Source organism: Aptenodytes forsteri, unplaced genomic scaffold (assembly GCF_000699145.1).
Source record: "Aptenodytes forsteri isolate BGI_AS27 unplaced genomic scaffold, ASM69914v1 Scaffold351, whole genome shotgun sequence".
NCBI lineage: Eukaryota > Metazoa > Chordata > Aves > Sphenisciformes > Spheniscidae > Aptenodytes > Aptenodytes forsteri.
The window spans coordinates 7,815-34,052 of record NW_008794604.1 but is presented as its reverse complement, the minus strand read 5'-3'; the positions used below and the strand labels follow the sequence as shown (position 1 = coordinate 34,052).

At 49.8% G+C, this 26,238-nt stretch overlaps 2 protein-coding genes and 1 long non-coding RNA gene across 6 annotated transcripts in view; 1 reads left to right on the top strand and 2 right to left on the bottom strand.

Annotated features, from left to right (window-relative positions):
* Window positions 1–188, bottom strand: part of DNAJC18 (DnaJ heat shock protein family (Hsp40) member C18) — a 14,926-nt gene extending 14,738 nt beyond the window's left edge. Inside the window, exon 1 of the mRNA XM_009273203.1 lies at window positions 55–188. Within this exon, the coding sequence (XP_009271478.1) occupies window positions 55–188 (134 nt within the window). The remainder of the gene's footprint in view (window positions 1–54) is intronic.
* A 252-nt stretch (window positions 189–440) lies between these two features.
* On the top strand, window positions 441–2,092 carry LOC109279285. The gene is made up of 2 exons (XR_002086111.1): window positions 441–726; window positions 1,294–2,092. It is a non-coding gene; the product is annotated as an uncharacterized LOC109279285 (long non-coding RNA).
* On the bottom strand, window positions 2,081–23,417 carry ECSCR (endothelial cell surface expressed chemotaxis and apoptosis regulator). 4 transcript variants are annotated; one of them, XM_009273184.2, is made up of 11 exons: window positions 23,302–23,417; window positions 12,734–12,775; window positions 12,078–12,128; window positions 10,012–10,125; window positions 9,450–9,497; window positions 7,479–7,526; window positions 6,793–6,891; window positions 5,399–5,497; window positions 4,756–4,792; window positions 3,262–3,361; window positions 2,081–2,708 (listed from the first exon to the last, which is right to left on the bottom strand). In XM_009273184.2, exons 1-11 carry the CDS (start codon window positions 23,357–23,359, stop codon window positions 2,700–2,702), a joined length of 705 nt encoding a protein of 234 aa, XP_009271459.1. In that variant the 5' UTR covers window positions 23,360–23,417; the 3' UTR covers window positions 2,081–2,699. The 4 variants fall into 4 exon arrangements, with proteins under 4 accessions (XP_009271459.1, XP_009271461.1, XP_019326001.1 ...); XM_009273186.2 differs by lacking the exon at window positions 5,399–5,497; XM_019470456.1 differs by lacking the exon at window positions 2,081–2,708 and having other exon boundaries at window positions 3,235–3,361.
* Between the last annotated feature and the right edge of the window lie 2,821 nt (window positions 23,418–26,238).

Here is a 26,238-nt window from a genome sequence, read left to right as displayed (position 1 = left end):
CGGAGCCGCGGTGGGGGCTCGTGTGTGCCGAGCCTCAGCCGCTCGCCTCCCCACCGCAGCGTGTGCCAGGCCAAGCCGGGGTGGGGTCGATGCCGTGGCTGGGACGGCGGCTTCAGGGAATGGCGTCGCTGTCTTGTGACGGCACTGAAGGTGCCTTCCTGGCAGCGCTGCTGCGTTGGCAGGGCCATGGGAGATGGTCTCGAGCCGTTGCGTTGAGAGCGGAAGGAGCCCGGGGGAATGCCCGCTCCGTGCCTTCCGACCAGGCCTTGGTTGGAAGCCCTCCAGCGGCCTGTCCTGCCACTCCTCCCGGCTGCATCCGTGCGTTGCTGATGCTGCAGCTCGTTTCCCCTCAGCCCGTGCGCCAATTAAAGCTGGGCTAATGAGCTGTGGGAAGTGGAGTCACGGGGTGCTGTGGCAGCTGATGGTGCGAGGGCGTTGGTGTCTTCCGCCAGCGTGCTTTGTAGGAGCACAGCGGCTTGGAGAAGGTCTCGCCTTTCACATGAGCAGCAGCTACTGTTGCTACTGGAAGTTGGGGGTCACATCGCCTCCATTGTTTATTTTTTTATTCAGTCTTCCCTTCGAACAGGTCGAAGTTGGAACTTTGCTTTTGGATGTGGATCGGTTTTAGAGTGGAGCAGGTTCAGGTTATTTGTCAAGACTCTCAAGAGTCTATGGGAAGAAGGAGCTCAAAGGAAGGAAAATTAAGCATGGGGCCATCTTTCAGAGGTCAGCGTGGAGGGGAGATTAGTTAAGGTTGACGATTACTGAAGTGTTTGGTATTACAGGTGCTTACCGGCTGCCTTTGCACTGTCCTCCTGGGACTAAAAACCTACTTCTGAGGCTCCATGCACTGAGTCACAGGTCTCTGGGATCTGGAGCTGCCTGGATCCACCTAGCTGGGAATCACCTGGGATCTTGTACTTAAGCAAACTCACCAGTCTGGTAGAGGCTGGGTGGGTGGAGTGATGTCATTTTACTTTTCAGGAATTTTACCAGAATGGCTTCATTTCTTTAAAAAATAGCTTATCAAACTACCGGGTGTGTATGTTAAAGATAGCGTGTTGGATCTTAGCAGGAGTTGTGCAAACTTTGCATTTATTTTGCTGGACACTTCATTGCCAGCTGCAAAGCACAGCTACCTCTAGCACTGCACATTCCAGTAAACATCTCTTATCCATGCTATAAAATTGAATGAAGCTAAATTACAATGTTTCATCGAACTGTGTAGGGGAATGTGTGCGGTGATACCTATTTCGAGTGCTTGGCTAAATCTTTTTTTCCTTGTCTTCACAGTTTACCTCCAGGATTGACGGATACTGATGCTCATGTTAGGAGAAGACAGTATCTTGGCATACTGCTGCTGGGTGCTCTGGAGGTCTGTGTTGACTGCGGAGCTGTGAAGCTTGCAAGCAGGAGTCGTGGTGAAGATGGACAGAGACAAAGGTAGTTGCAGAGTTAGCGCTTTAGTACGTTACGCTGCTGAATGAGGCAGCTGCGACGTCCAGAAATACCCAACAGCGCATCGTTTCTCTTAGGGTCACGTGGAGGCTGGGTATCGACGTCTCCATCACCCTCGGTCGCTTGGCTTATAAGGATGTATCTTGCTGTAGGCAGTAAAAGTGACTGGCGGCTGGGTCTGAGCCGGCTGGGGTTGTGAACCAGCTGGCTCCAAGCGTGAGCCGTTGCACTGTGGAGCCTAACGGAGGGCTGTTCTCGTTATCGTGGCGACTTGGGTGTGCACTGGTGGTCCTTGGTGCTGCGGTGAGGTGGGTGCTCTGGCTGATCTGTGGAAGGGGATGCTGCTTTTGTGGTCTATCAGGAAGCTCTGGGAAAGCGGTGGTGAAGAAGATGGAAGCTCTCCTAGAAAACTCGGGCTACCAAACTTCAGGAGCTGAAGTAGCTCAGCGTTTTGCTTGTGGCCACTCCTTTTTACACTCAAATAAAACCCTGTCTATGCAGAGACCTTGTTCTTTACACTTAAGATGAGCCTTCTTTGAGCATGTTGGGCTTGTGGGAAGATAACGATCTGCCTGCCTGAAGCTCAGTTATTAATAATAAAGTATTTAAGATGGCAATTTGCATTTCAGCAGCACCTTTAATTCATGGCTCTCCAAATGCTTTACAGACATTGATTAACATAGCCTCACAACAACCCTGTGAGGTAGGTGGATATGATCATCCCCACCGCTGTGGGGACAATGAGGGCACCAAGGATGAGGGGCTTGGAGCAGTCGTGCTGGGGTTTGACCTAGCACTTGACCATTTAAGTCCCATTAGGCCTTCAGCTTCAGATCACGCTTTTCTAACGCACGGGTTTGACTCAATGTGGGGCTATACTGATTAACGAGCCTGTGACTGGCTGGCACAGACTATAAAGGCCATTAATCTAAGACAGCAGTTCATTAGCCAAGTAGATGGTTCCTTGGTGCTTCTTGCTGCTGGAATAATCTGAGGGTTTGAAGGCATATAAAAAATAGATAACCATTGAGCATGGCAGGCTGTAACTGGAGAAAGCCCTTAGACCCCAGGTGGGGAAGCTATGTGGGATGCTACTGTAAATGTATTGACCAGAAAGGGCGTAATAATTTATATATAAAGTCTACCTTTGCTCTTTCCCCAAAGGAAAAGAAAAAAAAAAAGGAACCTAGAAAGTCACTGCTGGTTGTCACGTGTCAGCTTCAAGCTCTGGGCCCTTGGCTTCATAGCACCTGCAAAAAGAACAAAACATGGCGCATCAGCAGCCTGTTTGGGCTGGCAAAAAAAGCTAAGCAATATGTTCCCTCAAACCCAGTCCCAGTGCTAGTTTAGCTTTAAAACAACTTAAAATGATGTGAATTACTCGTGTGGGATGGCTCTGAGAGTACTGATGGGAATGTGCTCCAATATCACCTGCGGAGCAGGAGTGCGGTAAGCTTGGACTAGAGGCTGACACCTTCACGAAAGCTGGCTTATTTACCTCTTCATTTAATGACAAACCACTCTAGCTCTGATGGCTGGCCCTAGGTGATGGCACCTATATACGTGAGGTATACGTGATGCCTTGAGTTCAGGCAGCTTGGATAAACCTGAGGTGGCATCCAAACTGTTCACCAGGCTCACTGGAACCAGTTTGGACCTTTAAGAGTTTGACGGCAGCTGGTTTTTTTAATTATCTTTCTGAAGGAATTAGAGAGCAAAGAAATAACTCAAAGGCATGCTCTTATCCAGCAAGATAAATAATCCCCAGCTAACTCTCTAAAAAGCAAGGCTTAAAAGGGAAACCTTTTCTGACGGTGGGTAACTCATGCTGTTGTTCATGTTGATGTTCTTCATGGAGATCAGAGTGATGCTGTTATCCTTCTGGCTTGTGCCTGCTGAGCAGCTGTCAAGAAGAGAAGGCAGTATTAACTACTCGGGAAAATGAGAGAAGGGAGTTTCTTTGCACACAACTGGAGGCAAACTGGCAAGGCTGTGGCTGGCTGGCACACGGGACCAGGGCTGACTTACGCTGCCCTTTGAGCTGCTGTCCTGATTCAGGCACATCCTTAGTGCCAAAGTCCCCATCCCTGTCTGAACATAGGTTCAGAGATCTCTGGGGAAACAAGGAGCGCATTCAAATTCGGATGCGGTGCTGGTTTGCCCAACAGAAAGCATCACTGTCACCTGGGTCACTACTTGTAGGCAGAGTCAAGGAGCAGTTTGGATCTGGTTCTCAGTGACTGAATTGCCTTCTAGCCCTGCAGCCATTACCAGAACTGGAACAAAAGGAAACATTACTGTGTCCCTCTGTCCTATGCCCTTAAGTTTATTTGTCATACAAAGGGAGCCCCGGATATTTTTACATCCGATGCTGCGGCTCATGTATTGCCAGCGTCTCTCTTAAGAGTGAGAGTTACAAGTGTTAGGAAGGTGGAATTCCCCTTTCTCCCTGCCCCGAGGGCTGGGATGTGCATTTAGTGCCAGTGGAGACTGGATGACTTTAGGGACTAGGGTGCCTCGGGGGCACAGTCCTCTGCTCTGCTCTATGTCCTGCCTCAGTGGCTGCAGATCACTTAGATCATGATTGTTAAGGGTGTTTGTGAACCATTGATGTTGATGCAAATTTGGCACCTAAATACTTCGGGACTTTGCTCCCTGTGTCCCTTGCCTCTTTCCAAAGCGGGGTTTGTTACTTTGATAAGAAACTATCAGATGGAAAAGTAGGAGCAACATGTTTTGGTCCCTTCCAGCTCTTGTTTCCTGCTGCTTTCCCACGTGCAGCCTCTCTTCTTGGGTGGCAGTGATCGACCATGGGGTTCAGATGGACCATCCTCTGTTTGGTGCTTCTCGTCCAAAGGTGTCTGTATTGGTGCCCCCTTATCCTGCTCTTGCTAGATAACAGTAATAGGCATCTTGGAAGATATTTTTGAGGACCTGATCTCATCTCATCTCATCTCACTGAGGGTGCTTTGAGATCCAGAAACCCAGGTTTAGACCTCAAGTCTGTATCTAGGCAAAGAAAGACAAGCAAACTGCTTTTGGAAGGTGATGAGTCTTCACAGGTATCAGTGCAGCTTTGAAATGAGGCCCCTAAATATTGAACTTCTACCTTTGGCTCCATCAGGCAGAGGATGAGGTGCTATCAATGCTCACTTTGGTTTTTTGCCTGTCTCAAAGATGTCTTGAAATGCTTCCTTCCACCCGAAATAACCAAAGCAGCCTCTTTTCCTTACTAAAATTAGTTCTGGAATAAAATAGGCACTTTCAATAGGATGTGAATAGTGTGAGCAGCCTTACCTGTCTGATACCATGGAGGTCCCTGGTTTCTGTTTGTCTGGAGGGAGAAAAGCAGTTGGTGATGTAGAGGTGAGAAAAGATCACAGCCAAGCAATAAAATAAGTCATCTATATTCAGAATTACGTCGTACAGGGTTATAAATGAAATCCAAATGAGATTAGAGACGCCATGGGGTATACTTGAGAGCTGATTAGAGAAAACTCTTCAACTAACGTGACATACAGGCAGGACTGAATGCTTTGCTGCCTGTTTAGTCACTAGCATCCTTCCGTCTTTTGGCAGTTACCTGTCTTGCTGTAGAGCAGCCTTGCCCTGTAGTGGGCACTGCTTAGTGGGAAATGGGATTCCTAGGGAAGAGGAGTGTCAAACTCCATGGCTTTTGCTGGAAGAGCTGCCCACCTCTGGAAATCTGCACATTTAACTGCAGCAAACTTGAGACTGTGTCCTTGTGCAGATGGGTCTGGGCTGGGGCTCTAAAGAGGTGGTCACACTACATTCCTAACTGCTGAATCTGTGTTCCAGTTTGGCTTCAAAACCTCCCCACCGTGTAAGCTTTTTAAAAGCATCATTTAGGAATTGTCAGATCCATGCAGAAACTGATGACTTTTTGATTAGGGAAAGGCAGATCGCCCCAGGCCAATACCTTCTGAGTCCTTTGAGCGGTTACACTTGAACCTCAGGCTGACCACGCTGACCAGAATGATCACAACCACTATCAGGATAACTATGAAGCTGATGACACCTGGGGATGGAGGAAAGAACTGTCTGTGACTGATATAACAACGTGCCTGTCCTCGGCTTCTGGGGTAGCAGAGAGACTTTGACTGTCATCAAAACTTGGGCAGGAAATAAATATTTTCATTAAAATGAGCATGGTACGTAATAGGCAGAGAAGTAAGTAGTCACTAGAGCGAATAGCTTTATCCTCTTGTGTTTTAGCCTCAAAGGGCTTCTGATGAATACTTAATTGTTAAGGCAGTGCCAGGAGGGCAGAAGTCAGCTTGATTACACTGGGGACTGATTGAAGTCAGTATGTCCCTACTACAGTTGGTAAATCTTATCCTAAAGGTGTATAAAGTCAGATAAATACGTACTGTAATGGGGAGAGACAAGCTAAAGACTGTGAATGATGTTATCTGCCTCATAAACCAGTGGCCAACTGCAGATTTGATTCATACATCTGGCCTCGATAAATCAAACTATTCTTTGCATGGGAATCTTGTCCTGTTAAGACTGCTTCAGGACTTCTCGTGGCTTCCCTTGGACGATATAAGCAAATGATACTTATGAAGTTAACACTTGACTTCTAAAAATGCTTCTGAAATAATTCTTTTTTCCTATAGTGTGATAGAAATGAGCAAATTGGTTTTTTGGTATTTTTGCTCGTCTTCATGGAGGAGGGGGACAGTATAGCCCAAGGCAGAGCGGGTCTCTTAAATCTACCCCGTGCCTATCTTCAAATCTATTGCCAGGTTAAGGTATGGCATCTCTTCCTCCATCCTTCCACAGTCTGAAGGATGCGGAGGACTTGGCTGCTTCCTGCCAAGCAGGGTGCAACCGTAGAGGGGAAGGCAGTAAGGCAGGGTGGGAATGCAGTCCCAACAGGTTTGCAGGGAAAAAAAATTGTCTAAGCTTCCAGGCAGGTAGTGTATTTGTTCTAGACCCTGTCAGGGAAACCAAGGCATAGCATGGGATCATTTGTGCCCAGGTCTTGTCTTAACATGGAGCTGGGGCAAACACTGGTGCTGGGAGCGAGATCCCAAGCTCGGGCGTAGCCATGAAGGACTTCCAAATTGTCTGTCCCTTGTATACTGGGCATGGCTGGGAGTATTTATTAGGTGCTTTATTGCCTGCTGGTGACAAGTCTTTTTCTCAAGGGTTTTCCCTTGCACTCTGAAAACTCCAGGATTAGGCACGCTGAAGAAGAAAACTGTGGAGCCACCTCCAGGGAAGCATCTTTGAAGCTGGGTGTCCAAAACAGTGTGGCCTGGAGAAACAGACCCCCCCATCCTCTCCCCAGGTTGCACAAGACCTTACCAAAAGCTGCCACCGTCAGTGGTGATTTATCATCTGTCGGAGTGGGCACAGGCAAGTAGTCAGAGGACTTTGGTGTTGGGGTAACTGGCTTTGAGGTGCCTACAAGAGGGGAAAAAGGTAGCTTTATATAAAAGTCTTTCTTCCAAGGTTGGGAAGAGGATTCCTAGCAATGCTAGAGGACCTAACTCACACTTGCGCTTTATTGAAGAGAATAACGTTGGATCCTCATCAATGTTAACAGCAAAGTGACCAAGACCTATGTGGGAATCGGATTGCCTTGGTGTGGCCCCTTTTATTGACCATCTGAGAACGCCCGCAGGGTTTTCTGCCGGGGCCCTAGTGATGAAGCTGAGCGTGGCAGGTGAAGGACTGATCTGGCAGTGTGTTTGAGGGGGAGGCTTGTCCTGTCTCCCTCCTTTTACAACCTTTTGCCATAGTGGCACCTTTCCTGCTGTGACTCACAGCCACTGTTCCCAGGCTCAACAAGTTGCCCCAAAGTGCTGCTTCTGTGGAGCTTTACAGGTTTTTCAAGGGCTAGATAGGACGGCCAGCATCCCTCAGGTACTCGGTGGCCGTTCACCATGCTGCCTTGAAGATAGCAGTATGATGGCCTTGCTGTTGGCTGTGAAAAGGGCTATAAAATATCTAGCGGTAATCATCTCTCTGCAAGAGAAAGGAGAAAGCACCTTGAGTTGCTGATGTTGTGGTACTCTCGCTTCTCTTGGGCTCTTGACCTGAATAGAGGAAACGCAGAATGTGAGTCTTTCTTGTCCTTGAGTGTCATCTAATAACCGAAAGAATTAATGGGCATGCTGGAGAGGAGAACAGATTCACAGTAATGCTGGTGATATCTGGGAAAACATGGAATTCATACTCAGGCTAAAACCTTCCCACCAAACATACTTTGTACTATTTTCCATGTCCAAATAGAAACTCGGGGAACCAAAATTCAAATGCCCTTGTATAAACTGTTCAGGTTCTGCAGTCCCAGATGCAGTTTTTGGGCAGATACAGCAACTGAATACTGGAAGAGTGAACTGGAAAGGTTACAGATTTCCTATTGCTCATAAATGTTGAGACTTTAAAAAAAAAATCTGCTTAGGGGAAGAAATTCTGCAGATTATGCATGTGGATTGACTGTTCGGCTTGTCCTTGTCCTTGGAATTAGTGGATATGCTGTCCTGGGTTATCTAGAAGTAATTAAGCTGGTTTGAGTTGGGCTAACTTGTACACCATATGTAGTCTAGCTGTGGCAGTGTAGAGGTTTGTTCGAGCAAGGCCTTCAGTTCTCAGTGGGATAAACTGGCTTACATGAAGCTGTTTGGTTTGTGACATCTGCTTCCAATGCCAGTGCAAGCAAGTTTAAAGGTAGCCTGGGTGTTTCACTTGTACAGAGAAAAAAATCCTTTGCTGCCTCCTGGATGTGTGTTGAACAGCGAGATTATTTGCATTGACCTTAATGAACAGGCCCTGTCAGGAGACTAAAAATGATACTTTAGAGCTGCAGAAGATCATCTGTAGGTCAAGGAGGGTCTTCTTTCCTCCTTTCCCATCCCCACCTTCCCAATAGCAGCGTTGGCCAAAAGTGTGTGCTGCCTGGAGAAGTGTGAAACAGCTCCTGGCACTCTGCAGGGGAGCGCAGGGCGTGCAGCAGAAGCTGGGGTTCCTGTCTTGCAGAAAACATCACTGTTTAGGAATGTAATTTTGCCAAAAGTCAGGAGAAAAAGGGGAAATGGTACAAAAAGGGGGAAAAGGTATGAAATAACAAATCTAACTGGTTCAGAAGCCACGTGGAGCAGAACAGTCCTGAGAAGCAGGGACTACTGCTGTACAATTTTTTTCACCAGTCATCAAACCCTTTGTTTCATTCTGAAATTGTTCTTCTAGCCACAGGCGGTGGGCAGAAGCTGTGGTTTGCTGAGCCTGGCATGGATACCCCATCCCTGGGAAATGTTGGGTCTCACACACAGGAGACCTCGCTTTTGGAAGCATCAGCAACATTTCTATAGTCAAAGATGTATGGAGCTTTTCAGATATAAAGCAGGGTTATAATTAATAGCAGTCTGCTCTGATGCAAAGGGCTCTTGGCTTAGCTGGGCACAGGCATGCTGGTTGGACATCTGTGCAGGCAGAGCTGACACGGGTTTTTAACCTTGCTTGCGTTAGAGAAGATCTGAGAGGTACTTGGAGAGGCAGAGCAGTTTCCGTCTGGACCACTGCAGATTTTTGAGACTGAGTCTTTAATGGGGAATCAGCTCAGTTGTTAGATTTCAGTCTTCCCACTCACTTGGATTCTGCCCTTATTCTGAGAAAACTCTTACTGAATTCTCTAATTTTTGCTTACAGGCTGGGTTAAGCAAACTGCCAAAAGCAAAATGATTTTTTTTTTTTTTTAAAGGATGTTAAAAGGGCTCCCTTTTCCTAAACATAGATTGGTCTTTCAACTGTTCAAGTTCATCCCAGGCAGAGGATGTTACGTGCATTTGGTCTTGTTTTATCACTGCTTGTGAGGATACCAGACATGATTTTGGGTGTTACTGATGGCTCAACTCCAAGATAAAGACTAGTGCTTAGATAACCTGCACCATGTGAACCAAGTAAGCCAATTGCCATGAAATTATCTAAACTTGTTGTTACTCTATAAAAGGACAAAGTACCTTGTGATGGTGAAGCTGCTGTGCTTCTGCTTCCACTAGACTTTTCATCTGGATAAAGAAAACATGGGAAAGGAGAATTAACTCTTGAAGCTGCTACTAATTGTGCTATGGAGAGCTGTTGGGTTTCCATGGCGTAAAAAACTTTCTTTGCATGAGACTTCCCCTCCAAACAAACATCAAGATGTCCAGCTAGCAAGCTGTGCCGTCAATTTAGAGAGTGTACGTGAGAAGTGAGCTTGGGAGAGGTCTGCTGAGGAGGCTGGGGTGCCTGTAGCTCCTCCACAAAACATTACCTGGGAAAGTGTGATCTGGCTTTTCTGATACGGGCTTGCTGTGCAGCTGCCACATCTACGTCATGGTTGTGTCCAGCCCTGTGCTTTTGGGGAGCTGGAATGAGCTGCTCTTTTAGCAAAGACTCAGAGAGATTCAAAAGTTGCTGCTACTGAATAAGTAGCATGGCGTGGACTAGCCCAGTCTTTCTGATGCCCCCAGTTTTGCTTGGATAAGGAGGGATGCATAAACAGGTCCTGCCTGAGCAAAAATTTGAGTTTTCCATACTTACCTCGCGCAGTCAACGCTAGCAGTGTTGTAGCGATGGAAGAGGATTTGGCTGTAGTATTTTGACCCACAGAGGTGAGATTGAAGTCGGTCGGTGTTGTTGATTTTACTGAAGGCTCTGTAGAGGAAGCATAGCGTTACTTCAAAGAGCTCTGCTCATCACGAGCTCTGCTCAGAAACAGCTTGGAGGAGGGCATGGCTATTGCAAATAGTCCTCAAACTCCTTGGGAGTTATGGATAATCTGCTAGGGAAAGCACGGGCATCAGTAGACAAGGAAATAGCCTTCACCCCCCTCAGAGTCAGGGAGCTCTTGTACTCTGGCATTAGCTTTTGCTTTTTTTTTAGTGTACAGAGGTGCTGAGCTGGCAGAGCTCAGGAGACACATGGAGAAAGTCTGGGTTTTGCCACCATTTTTTTCCCCGCTTTGAAAATGAAGGTATTTTTATCACTGGAGACTTTAACTGGCTAGAGCTGCCTGGCACCCACGTGTTTGTTTGCTTGTTATCTGAAATGCTAACTTTTATGTTTCATTTCACTGAGAGTCTCTAAGCACAAATAATTCAGTTCTTGCAGTGGTCTGGAGGCTCTATCATCTTCCTCAACCTGCTACTCAAAGCTGCCTAGCAAGAACATGATCCAGAGCAAGATGTGGGGAAAAAGCTTTCAATAAGTCCTCTGCAAGGAAGAGTGGATCACCAGCTTGGAATTTATAGGCAAGTTCTTTGTCTAGACTTCTCCTGGCTTTCCAATAAAAATGAGAAAAGAGTGAAAATGGTTTTAAGGTTGGTTTTCTTTTTTTTTCCCCCTTTTATCCAAATGCTTTACCAAAATATTTGAATTTAGGAATAAGCTTCTTTTTTCTGCAAGGCATGGAAGCAGAATCAGATTTTTTTGAGATCTTTTTCCTTTATATTTTTGGGGTCCCTTTGGAGGGGTAGCTATGCTTAGAAAGATTCCCCCCCCCTCCCAACATAGCAGGAAGAGATCTGTCTCCAAAGATCCAAGTGAGCTAACAGATATGGATCTGGAGTTGGACAGATCCCTTCTTGTGTATTTGGTTTTGTGTATTTTCAGACTGAAACATATAACTTTCTGCTAACACCTCCCTACGCCCACTTCCAGGGCTTCTGTGTGACCACGTATGTGTGGTAGTGTCCCGGAGCTGGTTTCAGCAGAAGAGAACAGAAAAAAGAGAATAAAGGGAACTCCTCAGAGGTTCGTATTACTTTTAAATATTTTTCTGTCCTTATGAGTGATTGCTGTTTCCATGAAGGTAGATAACAAAGCAAAACCCCCAACATGAATAACTGAATTAGAGCTAAGGCAGCGTTCAGTCCTTGTGCTGACACAAACATTGTACGGTTTAGGATAAGCCTTGTCATGCTTCCCCTTTTCCTCTTGGAGAAATGGGAAACATTGACCTGGTGTATGGGAGGTGCTGAGGGTGTGCAAAGCGCTGGAAGTTTTTAGTTTAAAAAAGTGCAGTCAGGCTTGTCAAGAGAGCAGTATTGAACAGTAAATGTAATGCAGGGAAGCTCTTACAACAATGACTTCATTGCTGTTACTTCTGTCACGGCACCAGGAGCCAAGGGCGGACCTGGCGCGCGAGGCAGTGTGCCTGCACGAACTGCACTCACCCGACGGTCCTTGCACGGAAGAGCTGCTAAGCAAAGCAGGTGATGCCAGGCAGGAGGATGCAGCAACACGGACACTTGCCCAGCCTGGCTCCTTGCCTGGGCTCTGGGCAGTCGCATCCTTTGTGCACACAAGATACAAAGGCCAGGGTTTTCCCTGGGTTGTGACCTGCTGACCCGGCTTCTCCCTATTCAGTTTAGTGATCTTTTTTCCCTGTTCTTGCTCGCTCCCGTGCCTTGATCCCTCTGGGGTGAGCTGGCTGGATCAGAAGCCTTTACACCACAAAATTTCCTTCTTCCCCGCCACTGTTCTCATCTAACCTGCCGCTGCACGGCCCCATTTATTGCCGGATGGCCCAGCTGGACTGAAGGTCAGACCAGTTACAAGCCAGGATGCCCCTGCGCTGCACTCTTAGGTCTCCAGATGAGCGTTACCTGAGGTATGGTTCTTTACTTCGGGGCTGTGTGTTGTTGATTGGGATTGACCTGTAACACAAGCAGAGAGACATGGAGGTGACATCTCCTACAGGTGCTCCTTGTTGGCGGGATCCCCATAGGGAGGGCCGAAGGATGGGCCAGAAAGGGGCCATTATAGCCAATAAGAGCTGAAAGGGTGACGGGGGCAAGAGATGCTAAGGAGGGAGTTTGTCACTAGTGTGGCTGTCGGGACCTGTGGGCAAAGGGACCTTGGCTCTGAGGATTCATGGAGGAGAGCATGCTGACCGCTAGGAAACAGCCGGGGGGAACTGAGAGCAAAGATGCGGCTGGATCCCTCTGCTTTCATTAGGCTTCCTGAAACACAGCATTGCTATCTTCCAGACAAAGTTGGGGGCAGAGACCAGAAAAAGGGGAGCCAGGCAAGGTCATCCTCCGGGGCGCAGTGCCCTCCATGGCCCCTGGAGATCTGGGGGTGAATGATGATAGATGGGGCAGGCGGAGGTGGGCAACACAGGGTCCCGGGGAAAGGATGGGAAGCGGATGGCAGTTCTGAATCTGGTTCCCGTTTGTGGACTCTCCATTTGCATTCCCACATGGGCAGGTGCATCCACATCCAAATAGGTGTTTAAAGCAGATCACAACCCAGGAGGTACCTGTTACAGCATGGACAGAGGAGTCTGTGGAGGTTGTAGTACCTGAAATGAAAGAATAAGAGTATTAGCGGTGCTAATCTGTGACTGCATTGGTGTTCTTGCTGGTTGTGTGGTTTGGGTTTTCCTCATCTTCTGTAGGAATGACTTTGAAATACATGATTTCCCCAAAAGCATTAGCAAAGAAGTAGTAGCAAACACTAAGTGCAAAACTATCGGGTTGTGAGTAAATTAGTACTGGAGTTTATTCAGCCAGGATAAATGCCCTCCTCCCCAGTTGGAGCCGAACCCTTCAGGGAGCTGTGTTCCTCTGCTACAGGGAAAATGCAAGGCCATATAAATCAGTGGGGTCGTTCCCTCCCCATGAGCTGTTTGCCTCCAGCTCAGTTTTGGCAGAGAAAGGCTGTTTGACCTGTATTCTGGAGCTGTTTATAGAGGTAAGACACACATTTGAACGCTTTGTTCCCTTGAGACCTTAATGAGTGGATGGACGAGGTTTGTAAAGGCTTCCACGAGCCGATGGAACTGTTTTTCTTCCCGTCTCCTACCTCCTATCCTTCTGTCCCGTGTATTTGCATCCTGGGAAGCTGGCTGAAGCCTTGTGGCCGTGTAAGTCCGGGCTGAGCGAGGGGGCTGCAGCTTGGGGACTGACTCAGAGCTGCCTTCCCTGGTAGGGGTGGGTAGTCCTGTAGGTCCAGGCAGGGCTTTGCTCTCCCAGAGTTGTAGGTGTTGCACCGACTCCCTGGTTTCTCAACTGAAAGGTGTTTTTGTTTGGGATTTTTTTTGTTTTTGTTTTGGATTTATGACAAAGCATCCCTGCACCAGTCCCCCGTGTTGCCTACTCTCAGGATCCCTGGTGTTTTTCTTTAAGGCCCAGCTCCTGGACTCCTGTGATTAGATGAGATGTGAATTAAAAATGCTGCCATTTAAAATGGGAAGAAGAAATGTCCAGTTCCCATACTTGGGGACAAGAACTGGAAAATGTAAATGCACTTTAAACGCTCAAATCAAACCCAGCTGGTTTAACTTTGAAAAGGTGACTTTGAGTCGGTTGTTTTTGAAATGCACGTCCTAATTGGTATTTTTAAATGGTTATTGCTGGTGATCCTGGTGCTGTCTGTAGTTAAGATTAATGGAAGAAACTACATTACATCTACAGAAACCAGCTGAATCTGATCCCGCCAGTGATCCATCTCACCAGAGTCCCACGAGAGCTAAAGGTTCTGGACAAAAAAGGACGGCAGTAAAGGTTGAATCCTTCCAGCTCGCTGTCCCCTTGTAATGCCGCATAGCTCCATTGCAACAGTGATCTGCGATGAGGTGCAGTGCCTTTGCAGGATGCTGTGCCTCGTGGGGTGGCAGGAGGGGAGGCCCAGCAACGCAGCGCTAGCCAGAGCGGAGCAGTGCTTGTGCACCCATTACAGCCAGAATCTGTCCTCCCTGTACACGAGATTCATCTCACCTGCTGCTTTACACCTCTCATGAGCCAGCCTGCAAGAGAGCTCATCTCCAGGCTCTCTTTCTCACCAGAGAGAGGACCAGGCACTTCTAAAACCCTATTGCTCTGACCTATTTCAGATCTCTACCTTACCTTACCTTACCTTACCTTACCTTACCTTACCCATTTCAGATTTCTGCCTTACTCTAGCTGTGGCTAGAGGAGCCACAGCGTGCAACACCCCGTTTCTTACCAGGAGCCGTAGAGGCGATGTAGGTGATGAACTTCGTGGTAGGTACCTACGCTGCAGGTGTCTGAAAGAGGTCAGCTGAATGCCCTGATGGTGGTGTGTATCTGGAATGAGATCTTTAGCATCCAGTGTATGTGGGTTATCGGGGCTTGGCTCAGAGCTCACCCCTTGGGACTGTCTGGGTGTAGCGAGCTCCTGATTGATCTCATTTTTCTCACGTAACTGCGTTGGAGCCGTAATTGTTTTTTTTTTTGTCTGAGGCTTTAAGACAATGATCCCAGCCAAACAGGAACCAAAACAGTGTGTAAACCACAGTGAACACATAATAAAACATGGTCTCTTTCCAGATAGGATTTGGCTGTGAAAATCAGACCTGACTTTTCAGATCTTTTCCATGCTTTTCTCTTCTAGCTTACTGGGCAGCAGGCTGGCAAAACTGTCTTGTTTAGTCCATGAAAGAGGAGACATGATCAGATCTTTAATTACATAGAGAGGAAGGGACTAACTGGTTTTCTAAATACATTGGGAACAGGACCAGAAAACAAGGGCTTTTAACTGCAGCAAGGAAAAGGGAGGCTGGGCAATAGGAAACTGCCTTAACATAAGGATAGTGAGTTGCTAGGAGTGATTGTGTAGGAGAATTATGGGATACCCTTCTCTCCAGGTTTTGAAGAGCAGGTTAAATGAGCATCAGTCTCGTAACATAGACAGGATTATGGACAGATGTAACATCACTTACTAAATCAACTAATACAATGGAACAAAAATCTTTTGGGCACACGGTTGCCCTTTGTAAAGAGATAGAGGTGCTTCGTTTGAGGAAGGGGGATGCACCCCTTTGCAGCCCTGTTGCCTGGGATGCTGTGAGGCACTGCCTGCTCCCCGGGGGCCCAGCTGACTCCATGGAGAACGTGCGTTGACTTGGGCTGTTTCCATTGATCCCAAGAGTTTGCCAAGTTTTCTCTTTGTCACTGGGCTTCCTCTTGTTAAACAGCTTTACAACACAATTTCTGGACGTTGGTTTGCAAATGCCTTAAGGTACTCTGTATACATTCAGCACAAAAGAATAATGTGTGAGATCATTATGGGGGCCAATATCCTCTAGCAGCTGCCAGACTCAGACAGCTCCTTTCTCCAAAATTGCCTTGCAGAAGCCATTGTCTTGTTCCTCTGTGGGGAGAAGTAGCTGCTTGTAACACATTTTCTTTTTTAAATTATCACAGCTGCTTTTTAGTGTAGATGGCATGTGAAAGCATCAGGAATCACTGAGGAAAGAGCTATTGTCTACACATAGTCTTTGTCAAAGGAAAAGGGGAATAAAGGTGCTGAGCTGGCAGTTTATTCAACCATTTTTGGTGCAGCTGAGGAGAAATCTGAGAGCTTGAATGGAGCCTCTAGGGATGGGAGGAAGCTGAGAGCGAGGGAGATGACACTGCTGCCCTGTACTGCCATCCCTGATGGGACCATCCCGTGGGCTGGCTCCAGCGTCCCCGGCACTAGGGCAAGAGGATCATACTCAACGCTTTCTTCCAGCGCAGCTCAGCCCCTCACTGAAGGTCACACCAGAGCACTGGCTCATAAGGAATTCTCCATTTGCAAAACTAAACCTTGGGGTTATTGTAAATAAGATGAATAAGCAGTTTCTTTTCCAGTGCTCAGTCCCTGGAGTTCACCTGGCCAAGTAGATGCTCGTCCCGGTCAGCCGCGTTTGAGCTTTGCTGTGGAGAAGTGACCGGTCTTGCTGTGAAGAAGCCAAGGGATGGAGATCCATTTCTGGCACTTTGCTCAGGAATAAATGGCCCTGGCTCTATAAACACAACCGCACATTATTTCAAAGTGGAGCATGTCTGGCGCTGACTTCTGGCCACTGCTGCTTGTTATGCCTTCCCTGCCAACTTAAATAATCAAAAGTCCTGTTATATGAGGTGTTTTCTTTTGGTGAAGGTGCTTAGCATCCCGGTTGGATTACAGCGGAGAGGGACGGACGGACGCAAAGCAGGAAGAGACCCAAGTCACGTCGTGGGGCTGGGCAGCAGGATGGGTACGAACAAAAAAGTGCCACGCGTCGCGGCTCCCTGCAGACGTCCCCAGGGGACTCCCGTGCAAACGGTGCTGGAAACCGTTTCCTCCCGGTGCCTCTGCCAGCATGGCCTTGCTCCCCTCCGTGGAGGGCCCTGGCTACATAAACAGCTAACAATAATAATCAGGACGCAGCCAGCGCAGCTGTAATTGCAATAAACATCAAAGCCATTCAAATGACTCGCCATTGAGCGTAAGCACTGCCAAGATACTTGTTGTGTGTTTGGGTGCAAGTGATTTATGGCTGGATTGTGCAGTTCTAGGTGGAGACGGGGAGCTTGCTGAGGGATTTACAGTGGGAAATACTGCTTTCTGCTCGTGGTGTAATGGGAAACTCCTGATTACTCACCAGAGCTATAGGGCTGCAGAGGCGTGCATCGGAGCTGCAGGTGCATTTCAGCTCTGACTCAGCGCTAGCTGCTTTTCAGTTAATTTTTAGAGAGGATGAGCAGGGGAATTTTGGATTTCTGTTCTTTGCAGTAGTTCTTCTGTGAGGTTAGATGCGAGTGTTAGATTGAGAGCAGAGAGGTCTTTCTATGGAGCCCTCTCTCACGGCAGCCGAGGTGTTCCCAGAGCCAGCAGCTCACCCTGCTCACTACTCAGCACAAAAAGAGAATGATGTAAAACAAAAAAAGGTGAATTTTAGGTATTTCTGCTTTGGTATTATTTTTGTCAATCATGGGCATTTAAAGAGTGGTTTCTCCAGCTGCTGACCAAAGAGAGGCACTGACATTTAAAAAAACTCAAACTTTACATCAGAGCCTCCGTATAGCAGCACAGCTGTAGCAGAGACCTGGGCCAGCTGTTGGAAACACTTCAGCAGGGTTTAGGTGAGGCTCAAGAAGGGCTCGTGCTGTCCAGTCTGTATTCACAGAGGGATGGAGTCACGGGGGAGGATCTCTGGCACCGAAATGAAGGCACTGGGACTGGTCCTGTCCACTCAGAACTGGTGATGGAGAGGGACTGTCTATCCCCAATGACATGTAACCCTGGACTCGCTGGACTCTTCTCCTTCCCTGGCAGTTCTGGGGGGAGATGTGGTGATGTCCTACCTGTCCCCAGGTAGCGCATTGCGTGGCAGGGAGCTGCAGAGCCCGTGTGGCATTGTGCAGCCTTGCTGTACCGGCCCCGGTGTCACCCTCTGTTTGCAGGCTGCATAAACAAATGCTTTCAGAAAAGAGACCTAGCCACCTAAAATTAGACTTTTCAATTCATGTATTGGCACTTCCGTCAAACGACCCATGACAAAAATATACCGCCCGCTTAATGCAAGTGCAGCTGTTCCCTGGGTGAAGCACAGCAGCTGCTGAAGCAGCAGAGAGCAACAACACCCAATTCTTAGGACTTTCACATGGGAAAAAATCCTGTATTAGGAAACCTGGAAAGCAGAGAGCTCTGCAAAAGCCTAGGTCCCATTTTATTACGCGCCTGAAAAAGGTGCCTCTGCCTTGAGGATCACACAGCGGGACAGGTAAGGTGGAAATTGTGGAGGAGAGAGAGGAAAAGTGTCGTTGTGCAGGCTGGATAACTGACAGCCTAAATCAGGTCCCAGATCCACGGAGGTATTTAAGCGTCTAATTCCCAAATGCCATGGGGGGTTTGGCAGCTCACTGCCAAGTGGTTCTGGATTGCAATGACTTGGCCAAAGTGTTACGGGAAGCTCAGAGAGCCAGGAATTAAACCCGGATCTCGTCAGCAATTAAAATTAATCTTAGCCTTCCTCTGCCCCTCCTCAAGGGCTGCACCCAGCTCTGGGCATCCTCTCTGAGCATCACGCTCTGTGCTCCTCTCTGGTGAGCTGTTCTGGAAGCAGATCTTAGTGGAAGTCAATTAAAACCCACTTGAATGTAGAAAACAAGCCAGGAGACAAACAATGTGGGGAAACCGCATGCACGGAGCGGGCTCTGCCACATCACCGTGCGTGCTGAGGTCTGTTTTTTCCATGAAAAGTGGTTGCTCCTGGAAGAGGAAAGCAGCGTGGCTTTTCCCCTGCCTGCTGCTCCGTGGCGTTTGGGGAGCAAAGGAAAGCAGCGTGGCTTTTCCCCTGCCTGCACCACCGCTGCTCCGTGGCGTTTGGGGAGCAAGCACCTGCTCCATCAGGCTGCTGCGCCGTCACCCTCCCAGCTGCTTACGGGTTCCAGCTTCCTCCATGACCTGCGTGTTTTAGGGCTCTGTGTTCGCTCCTCGTCTCCGTAGTGCTGGTGATGTGGGTCCTGCCCTTCTCCTGGCTACGCTGCTCCTATCCAGGCTTGATGGGAGCCAGAGCCCAGCGTGTGCTTTTTGCCTACCTACAGTTTTTTAAAAATAATAATATTCATCAGCGGATCTCAAAGCACTTTACAGAGGAGAGGGGTAGTGTTAGCGCTGCTTTGTTTTCTGTAGCTGGGGAAACTGAGGCGCGGAGGAAGTGTCACGAGTTGCAGGCTGGTTCAGCAGCGCTGCTTCCACACCTTGATGAGGCTACCAGCCAAGGTCCTGCCGTCGTACAGGCCACCTTGCAGGTGGTCCTCATCAGTTTGCATGACTTCTGTTCCAAACGTTGTGTGCTCCAGCTGCTGTAGGAGATCGGCTGCTGTATTTGCTTGTACGCTACACCTCCGGACAGGCGTCTGCAGAGCGCCGTGACGGCACACGCGTTACCATGTTGGCGGCGCAGCCAGCGTGGTGGATCAGCGGTAGGTGCCTACCAGGCAGGTCTTGCTTCCCCCAAGTTCATGGAGGCTCTTTGCTACCGTTTCCAAGTTTATTCACAAATTTATTATTCTTTCCAGTAATTCCACGATCCCCCAGGTTGATTTGGGTGTTGCTGGTAGCAGCCAGGCTGCGTGGTGTTCGTGAACCGCCATGCAGGAGTGTGATCTGCTGGGATCAGTTCAGCTCCCACCTAGTGACCCAGGAGACAAGGTGCGTGAGGGGCTGGTGGCAAAGGGATTTCTCATAATTCCTGTTCTTTCCACTTCCTTTTCTTAAGTCTCCTGGCTCGAACCCCAGGGGAGCGGCTGAAGGACATCCCTGCCTGGATGCAGTCGTTTCAGCGCGTCGGTGCTGGGGAGGCACCATACAGCTGCTGCCTGCAGTGCTGAGTCTTGCAGAAGCGGCAGCTAAAAAGCAGGCAAAGCATCTTGGCCTGACAAGCTTCATCTGAGTCCAGATTTTACGTGAGTGACCCTGGTGATATCACCTAGGTTTTATTCCCAGATTTCAAAGCACTTTATGGAAGAGGTCATTTTATTATTCCTATTTCATATCTGGGGAAAACAAGGCACGGGAGCGTTACGTGGCTGTGATAAGTGGCAGATGCAAAGCCCAGTGGTCCTATGTTTCCATCTGGCGCATCGTCAGCTGTGACACGTTTCTCCCTCATTTCTAATCCCACTAATTTCAGTGTGATTCCAAGGTTTTTAGCAACTCCAGAGTCACTTCTACCTAATGTACGAGAGGAGCTTATTGAATTGTACGTCTGGAGCTGCTCGTCCAGAGCTGTGCTGCCCTCGGGAGCGTGCAGAGTCTGTGGTTGTGCCTGATGATGGTGGGAAAGGTGGGGGACACCCACCTTGCGTCCCCTCTCTTGTCCGGAACGCGTGGTGGCTGTCCCCAGTGCCAGAAGTGTTTGCCTGGCTTGCTCTGGAGGGTGGACAGGCATGCTCCGCACCTCCACAGCCCCCTCTTCCACATTTCTGCAACAAACAGCTCCGCGTGAGCTCTCTGCCTCCTCTTTACGTAGGGTGGCAAGCCCAAGCCACTAGCTTTGCTTCTGTACTACAATGTCCCTGTCCCATCGCTGTGTCCTGGATCAGCAACCTTGATCTCAGGGAACTGGGTCCCAAACCAGTGGTTTCTCACCAGCCAGCGGGGAGAAGATTCTCCCTAACTTGTGAAATCCAGCTGCTAGTAAGGCAGCGCCATTTATCTGCATCCCTGGTGTTTCACCAGGTTTGTAGGAAGTTTCATGAGCTACCGGCATTAGGGGTAAAGTTTCCTCAAAACTTTTATATCTCCAAACACCCCCGCAGCCAGAGATACTAGAGTGGACTTTGCTCCTTTTTGCTGTGCTGGGATGATTCAGCTGAAAGGTAAAACCAGCCCCCCCCAGCCCATAAGTCTACAAAAAAGACCGAATGGGAGATTCCTCCTCGTTACGGTGGTTGGGTCACGCTGAGTGGGTTCCTCTGGGCAGTGGAGTAATGGGAGCTTCTAGCCGAGGCTTGGCAGTGGTGCCTTTTGCTGGTGCTACGCAAGGCGCAGATCTCCCTATTCCAGCCTCGGGCTTAAGCCCACACCTTGGCTTTCCCAGCGGGAGCGTTCCCGGCATTGGGTTACCAGCACCGTCCCCTCCAAGGACACCTGTTGTTGACTCACCTATTGTAAATGGGACATAATTCCTGGAAACCGTCTCTCGCAACTTTGGTGAGATTTGCAGTCTCATCTGCGGGGTTTCACGTTACTAGAAGGGAGCAGTTTGTTTTGTGAACAAACATTTCTCCTAAGCACCTCCCGCTCTCTCTTCCCTCTTCACCAGGTCAGGGTTGCGCTGGCTGCTCCTTTTTGGCCAAGGGATCGGTTTTAGGACGCACCAGATGCCCTGGTTTTAGAGTGCAAGCACTGTGTCTGGAAGGTCTCCTGGTAGCTCAATCTCTGTCCTCTAGCTGCACCCCATGTTTTCGATTATATCAAACCCACATATCGAGATACGTTTCCAATGTACTACGCCTCTCCTGGCATTATCCATCCACTGGCTGCGGCGCAGATAAGGAGAGCAGTGGATGGAGCGACAGTGGGAAAATCCTGCTGGGTTCTCATCTGCTTGGAGGAGGAATTTTTCAGTGGAAATCTTTTGTCTGGAAAATGCCTGCCCATTGTAATGGAAACCGTTCATAGGAAGAGGTTTGTTTGGACAAATTTTCTGTTAAGTGTTTCTGGGGGAGGAAAAACAGGTTGGAAATGTTCCAAGCTTTCCCACTTCAGCAATTTCAAAGTAACAGTATTTGAACCTTCCTTTAGAAATAACTGTGAGAGCTTAGAAGTTTAAATTAAGAAATAATAAATTCATTAGTAAATTAATGAACTTGCACAAAGTGTAAAAAAAAAAAAAAAGCGCCTGTGTGGAAACAGGCAGGTATTAGTTTCCAGCCAAAGCAAATTCTGTCTCTCCTGCAACGTTACTTCCACCTCCTCAGGTGCAGGGAGACCTCTGAGCTCTTCTGTCTTGTTGAAGAGCCCCTGATTCCCTTCTCCAGCTGCCTGTGTGTCGGGGAACCAGCGGCACCGCCGACCCCACCTCTGCCCCTTTCGCTAAGCCTGCCGCTTTGCCTTGCACAGAAGCTTCCCCCCCAAGTACTACACCACCTTAGTGACTTTGCTAAAAAATCAAAAATAAAATTAAAGCCATTTCAGAACTCTCGGATCAATGCAAAAAAGTGCGACAGGCGATACAACAGTGGGGAAGGCCGGTGGTTTTGGTTGAAGCCGGAGAGGTGCGACTGCAGCATCAGCTGATGCGCGTCGGGCATCAGCAATGCCGTTACCATCGTCCGTAGGCATCGGCCCCGCTGGGGTCCGGCGCTAGCTGCTAGACGCACATCTGGCGAGAACGGTCCCTGCCCCACGGTTTGAAGCAGACTGCAGAGGACGAAGTGATGCGCTCAGGACCGAAGGACGGAGGGTGGCATCCCTTCCACCTGAGGCTGGGCGCAGCGCAGCTGGCGGGCTGGGGGCTGGATCTGGGCATGACGCAGCTGAGCCAGCGGTGTCTGACAACCTCTGTGGCACTCCTGTCCCGTGCAAACCACACCAAGTAGTTTTAAGGGAAAAACAGCCTTCTGGCCAGGCGTTAAAGAGCATAGCGGTATGGCCAAGGGGCCTCAAGGCCCCTTGTATGATACGGGGCACAATTCGCCCCTCTGCTGAAGCCCTCTGTTGCTTGCCCTCTAATGAAGAGAGAAATTTTCCAATCCGTGTGCTCCTACTTCTCAGAATTACACGGCTACCAGCTGAATTGGTTTCTATATTCTCTGCCTTCTAAAAATCCCATTACTACCAGCACAGTGGCTGCAACCCATAGGCAACTTCTGTGGTTTAATGATAAAAACTTTGGGTTGGAGACACGTTATTTTTAGGTGGTTGTCTATTAGAAGCAGCGGTGATGTTGCAGTCTATGTTCCTCTGAATGCTTTTCAGCTCCTAGCTACTACAGCTGTCAGCAGCACAAGAGGTGCCTGACGATGCAGGAAAAAACAACCTGTCACCCTTCAGAGCAGGAAACTGGTTCCTTCATCCCACAGCACGACTCACGTGGGAAAGAGAAGTTAAAGCAGAATTATCGCAAAGGAACAGAATTATTACAATAAGGACGAGGCATGTTCTGCCTGAGTCTTGCACATGGTCTTTGTATTTATATTGACGAGAGGAAAAATTAAAATCAGCCGAGGAAAAAATACCTTTGAGGAAAATAATGTCCTGTACGTTTAAATGTTCTACCTTCACGCTTATTTGACTGAAGTCACTTACTACAAAACGCCTCAGCATCGCAACCCTGAGCAGAAACACTCCTTTTGTTAACCAGGAAACAGGTTCTTTTATTCCAGTGCCACCAAGCAAACCCTGTAAACCTGGTACAGCCGCATTTTTCCCAGCAACCTGCCTCCTGCCACCCCGGAATTTAAAGGCTGAGCTTTTCGATGGCAGCTACTACATGTTTGAATCTCTGGCCAGTTCCCTTTGGTGCCCCCCGTGAAGCCGGGCTCCCCAAACCCCCCCTGCCCAGCACCCCTTCACCCTCCCTGGGGTGCGAGCGGAGCATCTCACCTCGGAACAGCACGCAGCCAAACAGCCAGAGGAGCGGATGGACGGACGGAGCCAGCATCTTCTCGGTGGCTTGTGGCTCTGCAGCCCCGCTAAGGTTCTGTCCATCCCGGGAGGGACAAGAGGGCGAGGAGTGATTTGCCTGCCTGGGCTGACTCTCGCAGAGCTTCCTGTTAAAGAATAGAAGGAAACGGGCTGAATCCACAGGGGAACCGTGTTTTTTAGCCCATTATGGTCGGAGAGGATGTGAGACATCGCTTACCGACGGCAAAGGAAACCTCGCCATCAGTTTGTTGGGGGATTCGGCTCTCATAGCGGGGGAGAGCGGCGGCGCGGTGGGCCTGCCCTGCTTTGGGCCTCAGTAGCTTCTTTATGGTGCTTGGGTTTTTTGGGGAGATGCTTTGTTTGGGGTGAGGATGTGCACCCCAGGCCCAACCCGCTCCGCATCAGCCGTGAAGGCTATAGGCTGCATTGGTCCTTCCTGGGCGAGGAGCTGCTGGAGGAGCCGGTCCTCCCCTCCCACCTGAGAGGGGATTTCTTAACATCTCCAGGAGGGATTTGGAAATATTTGCTCCCTGTGGGGCCAGGGTAACTCAGCAGCCGGTGCTGCCCCGTGCCCTGTGCCTCCCGGTGCAGCTCCAGTGAGTCTGGGCACCAGGACGTGCTGGCTCTGGGATGCTGGCTTTGGGATGCTGTTTTTCAGTTAGCAGCAGCATCCTTCCCCGCGGGACATAGAACACACGGCAGGCTTTGACTTACCCTAACCCCAGTTCCTTTGCAAGGGGAGGAACTGGAAAATTGGGCCGGTTCTGCCCCCCATCCAGCCCAAGGGGTTTGGGGCATTTGGTTTCTTGGCCCCGACCTTGTGATGCACTTGTCTATGCACGTCCTGTCTGTCTGTCTGTCCCCTGGTGGCGCAGTTTGAAATTCAGAGGTAACAAGAATTTTTTACGCTGCGGGGTGGTGAAACACTGGCCCGGGTGTTGCCCAGAGAGGTGGTGGATGCCCCATCCCTGGAAACATTCCAGGTCAGGTTGGACGGGGCTCTGAGCAACCTGGTCTAGTTGAAGATGTCCCTGCCCACGGCAGATGGCCTTTAGAGGTCCCTTCCAACCCAAACTATTCTGTGATTCTATGATTCTGTGGTTCTAAGTTGCCCCATGTTGGATGTGAATGGGTGTTTGGGGGGAGGAGAAGGGTCTTAGTGTTCCCACATGGGAAAGGCCCCCGTGTCAGCCCGTCTCGGAGGGTCCATGCGGGAGTTCAGGATGCAGATCCACAGGATTGTGTCTCCTGGCTCGAGGGGCTGGTCCAGCCCCCTCCCGCAGCCCCCTGGAAAGCTGCAGAGCCTCGGCCGAGGGCGACGGAGCTGCTCCTTCACTGCATGGAGCGCGTCAAGGGGGTGTCATGCTGCCGGCAAGGTCCTTGCTTTCCACAACGAGGAGACGGCAGCAGGAATGGAGGGAGAGATCTCCTGTGCACTGGGCAGCATCTTGCATTTCAGCAGGTCTCTTCAAACACCGCCAAAAACCCAAGCAAACCATCAGGCCAAAAGCAGCCAGCATCCCACCGCAGCCTTTGCTTCTACAAAACCTCGTTTAGCAGCCTCCCCCATAGTTTTCTCTCTCTCTTGCACAGATGTGGTGCTCAGAGATTACGCTGTAGATTAAGGTTTTACTGAATCCTGAAATGAGTGCAAATTCCCAGAAGCTCTAATGTGCGGCCAAATCTCTTCTTGACGCTCGGCTGGATGGGGGGAGAGGCATTTCCCACCCCGTCTTCCCCATGTGCAGGAAAGACAGAGCCCAAATATTCACCCCAGCTTGTCTGCTGAGAGCCTCCAGGTAAGATCAGTGTTGTTTTGGGACAGAAAGATGGGGAGACATGTTTTGTAATGGCTAAAACTCCAGAGGATCCATCTTTTCTGCTCTGAGATGTGCTCAGGCTCACTCCAGGTGGCAGAGGGTCTGACCGCACGGTATCCCTGGACCAGGGGGATGGTACCCGCCTGTGTGCGGGGGTAAATGCTGCCAGACTTGAGGGCATCCCTGCAGCCTTGCTCGCACAGCTGCCGTGCGAGGGGAATTGTTCGAGCACCGACCTGGCACTGGCTCCTGCCTGCGACCCCGAGCGGGTCCCAGGGTCCAGAGCTTCGCCCGTGGACTCACACCACCGCTGGCCATAGCAGCGCTGACGAATGGTCCTTCTGCAGCAGTGGGACCCCCCGGCAGAGAAAATCAACCCTGAGGCTGCATCATCTCTCGGGGCGAGGGTCCTTCCAGCCCGGAGCATTGCGTGGACACACTTTGCCGGGCTGTGCAAAGAGCTCACATGCAGAAGGGTGATTTTTTTTTTACACCGATTTCTTAACTGCATTAAATTTTAACGCCAAGTGGGTGGAAGGAGGGAGGTTTCCTGCAGTTAGGCGGCCGGGGGTTGCATGTGTGCAGCCGAAGGGGCGGTAGGTGCTTTCTCCCCGAACAAAAGGGTGCTTGTCTTGCAGCGGGTGAGAGGAGGGTTTTTTCCGGCAAGGGTGCGTGACAGCGAGGGAGGGGGTGGCGGTGCTGATGTGGCACCGGGCTAGGTAAGGGAGCACCTCTCCTGCCTGCGGGATGAGCAGGCTCTTCCTCCTCTGCCCCCGGGGAATCCCGGGGGGGTGTGGGGCCGAGGCATGACGTGGCAGCCTCTGAGGTGAGTCTGGCTGCACCTACACTGGAGAGCCATCCCGGAGGTTTTTCTGCTGGTCGTGCCGTCAGCTTCCCGGCCTCGCCACTGGAGACGATGATTCCCATGCGGCAGGGACGCCGAGGTACCCCTGCGGGGCTGCGGAGGGCTCTCCCTCCCTCCTCTCCCCCCCTCTGCCCCCTGCTCCCGCCCGTGCTGGCTCCCATGGGATTTTGCGGCTGTGGCGACGGATGCCTCGTGGTGTGTTTCCGCGGG

Excerpts from the sequence above, each read along its gene's own strand:
- ECSCR (XM_019470456.1), bottom strand. The coding sequence starts at position 23,359 with ATGCTGGCTCCGTCCGTCCATCCGCTCCTCTGGCTGTTTGGCTGCGTG. Across the intron at positions 10,126-12,077 it reads AGTAAAGAACCATACCTCAG|AGCCTTCAGTAAAATCAACA; the intron begins GTAACGCTCATC and ends CTTCCTCTACAG. Across the intron at positions 9,498-10,011 it reads GCTAGCGTTGACTGCGCGAG|ATGAAAAGTCTAGTGGAAGC; the intron begins GTAAGTATGGAA and ends TTCTTTATCCAG.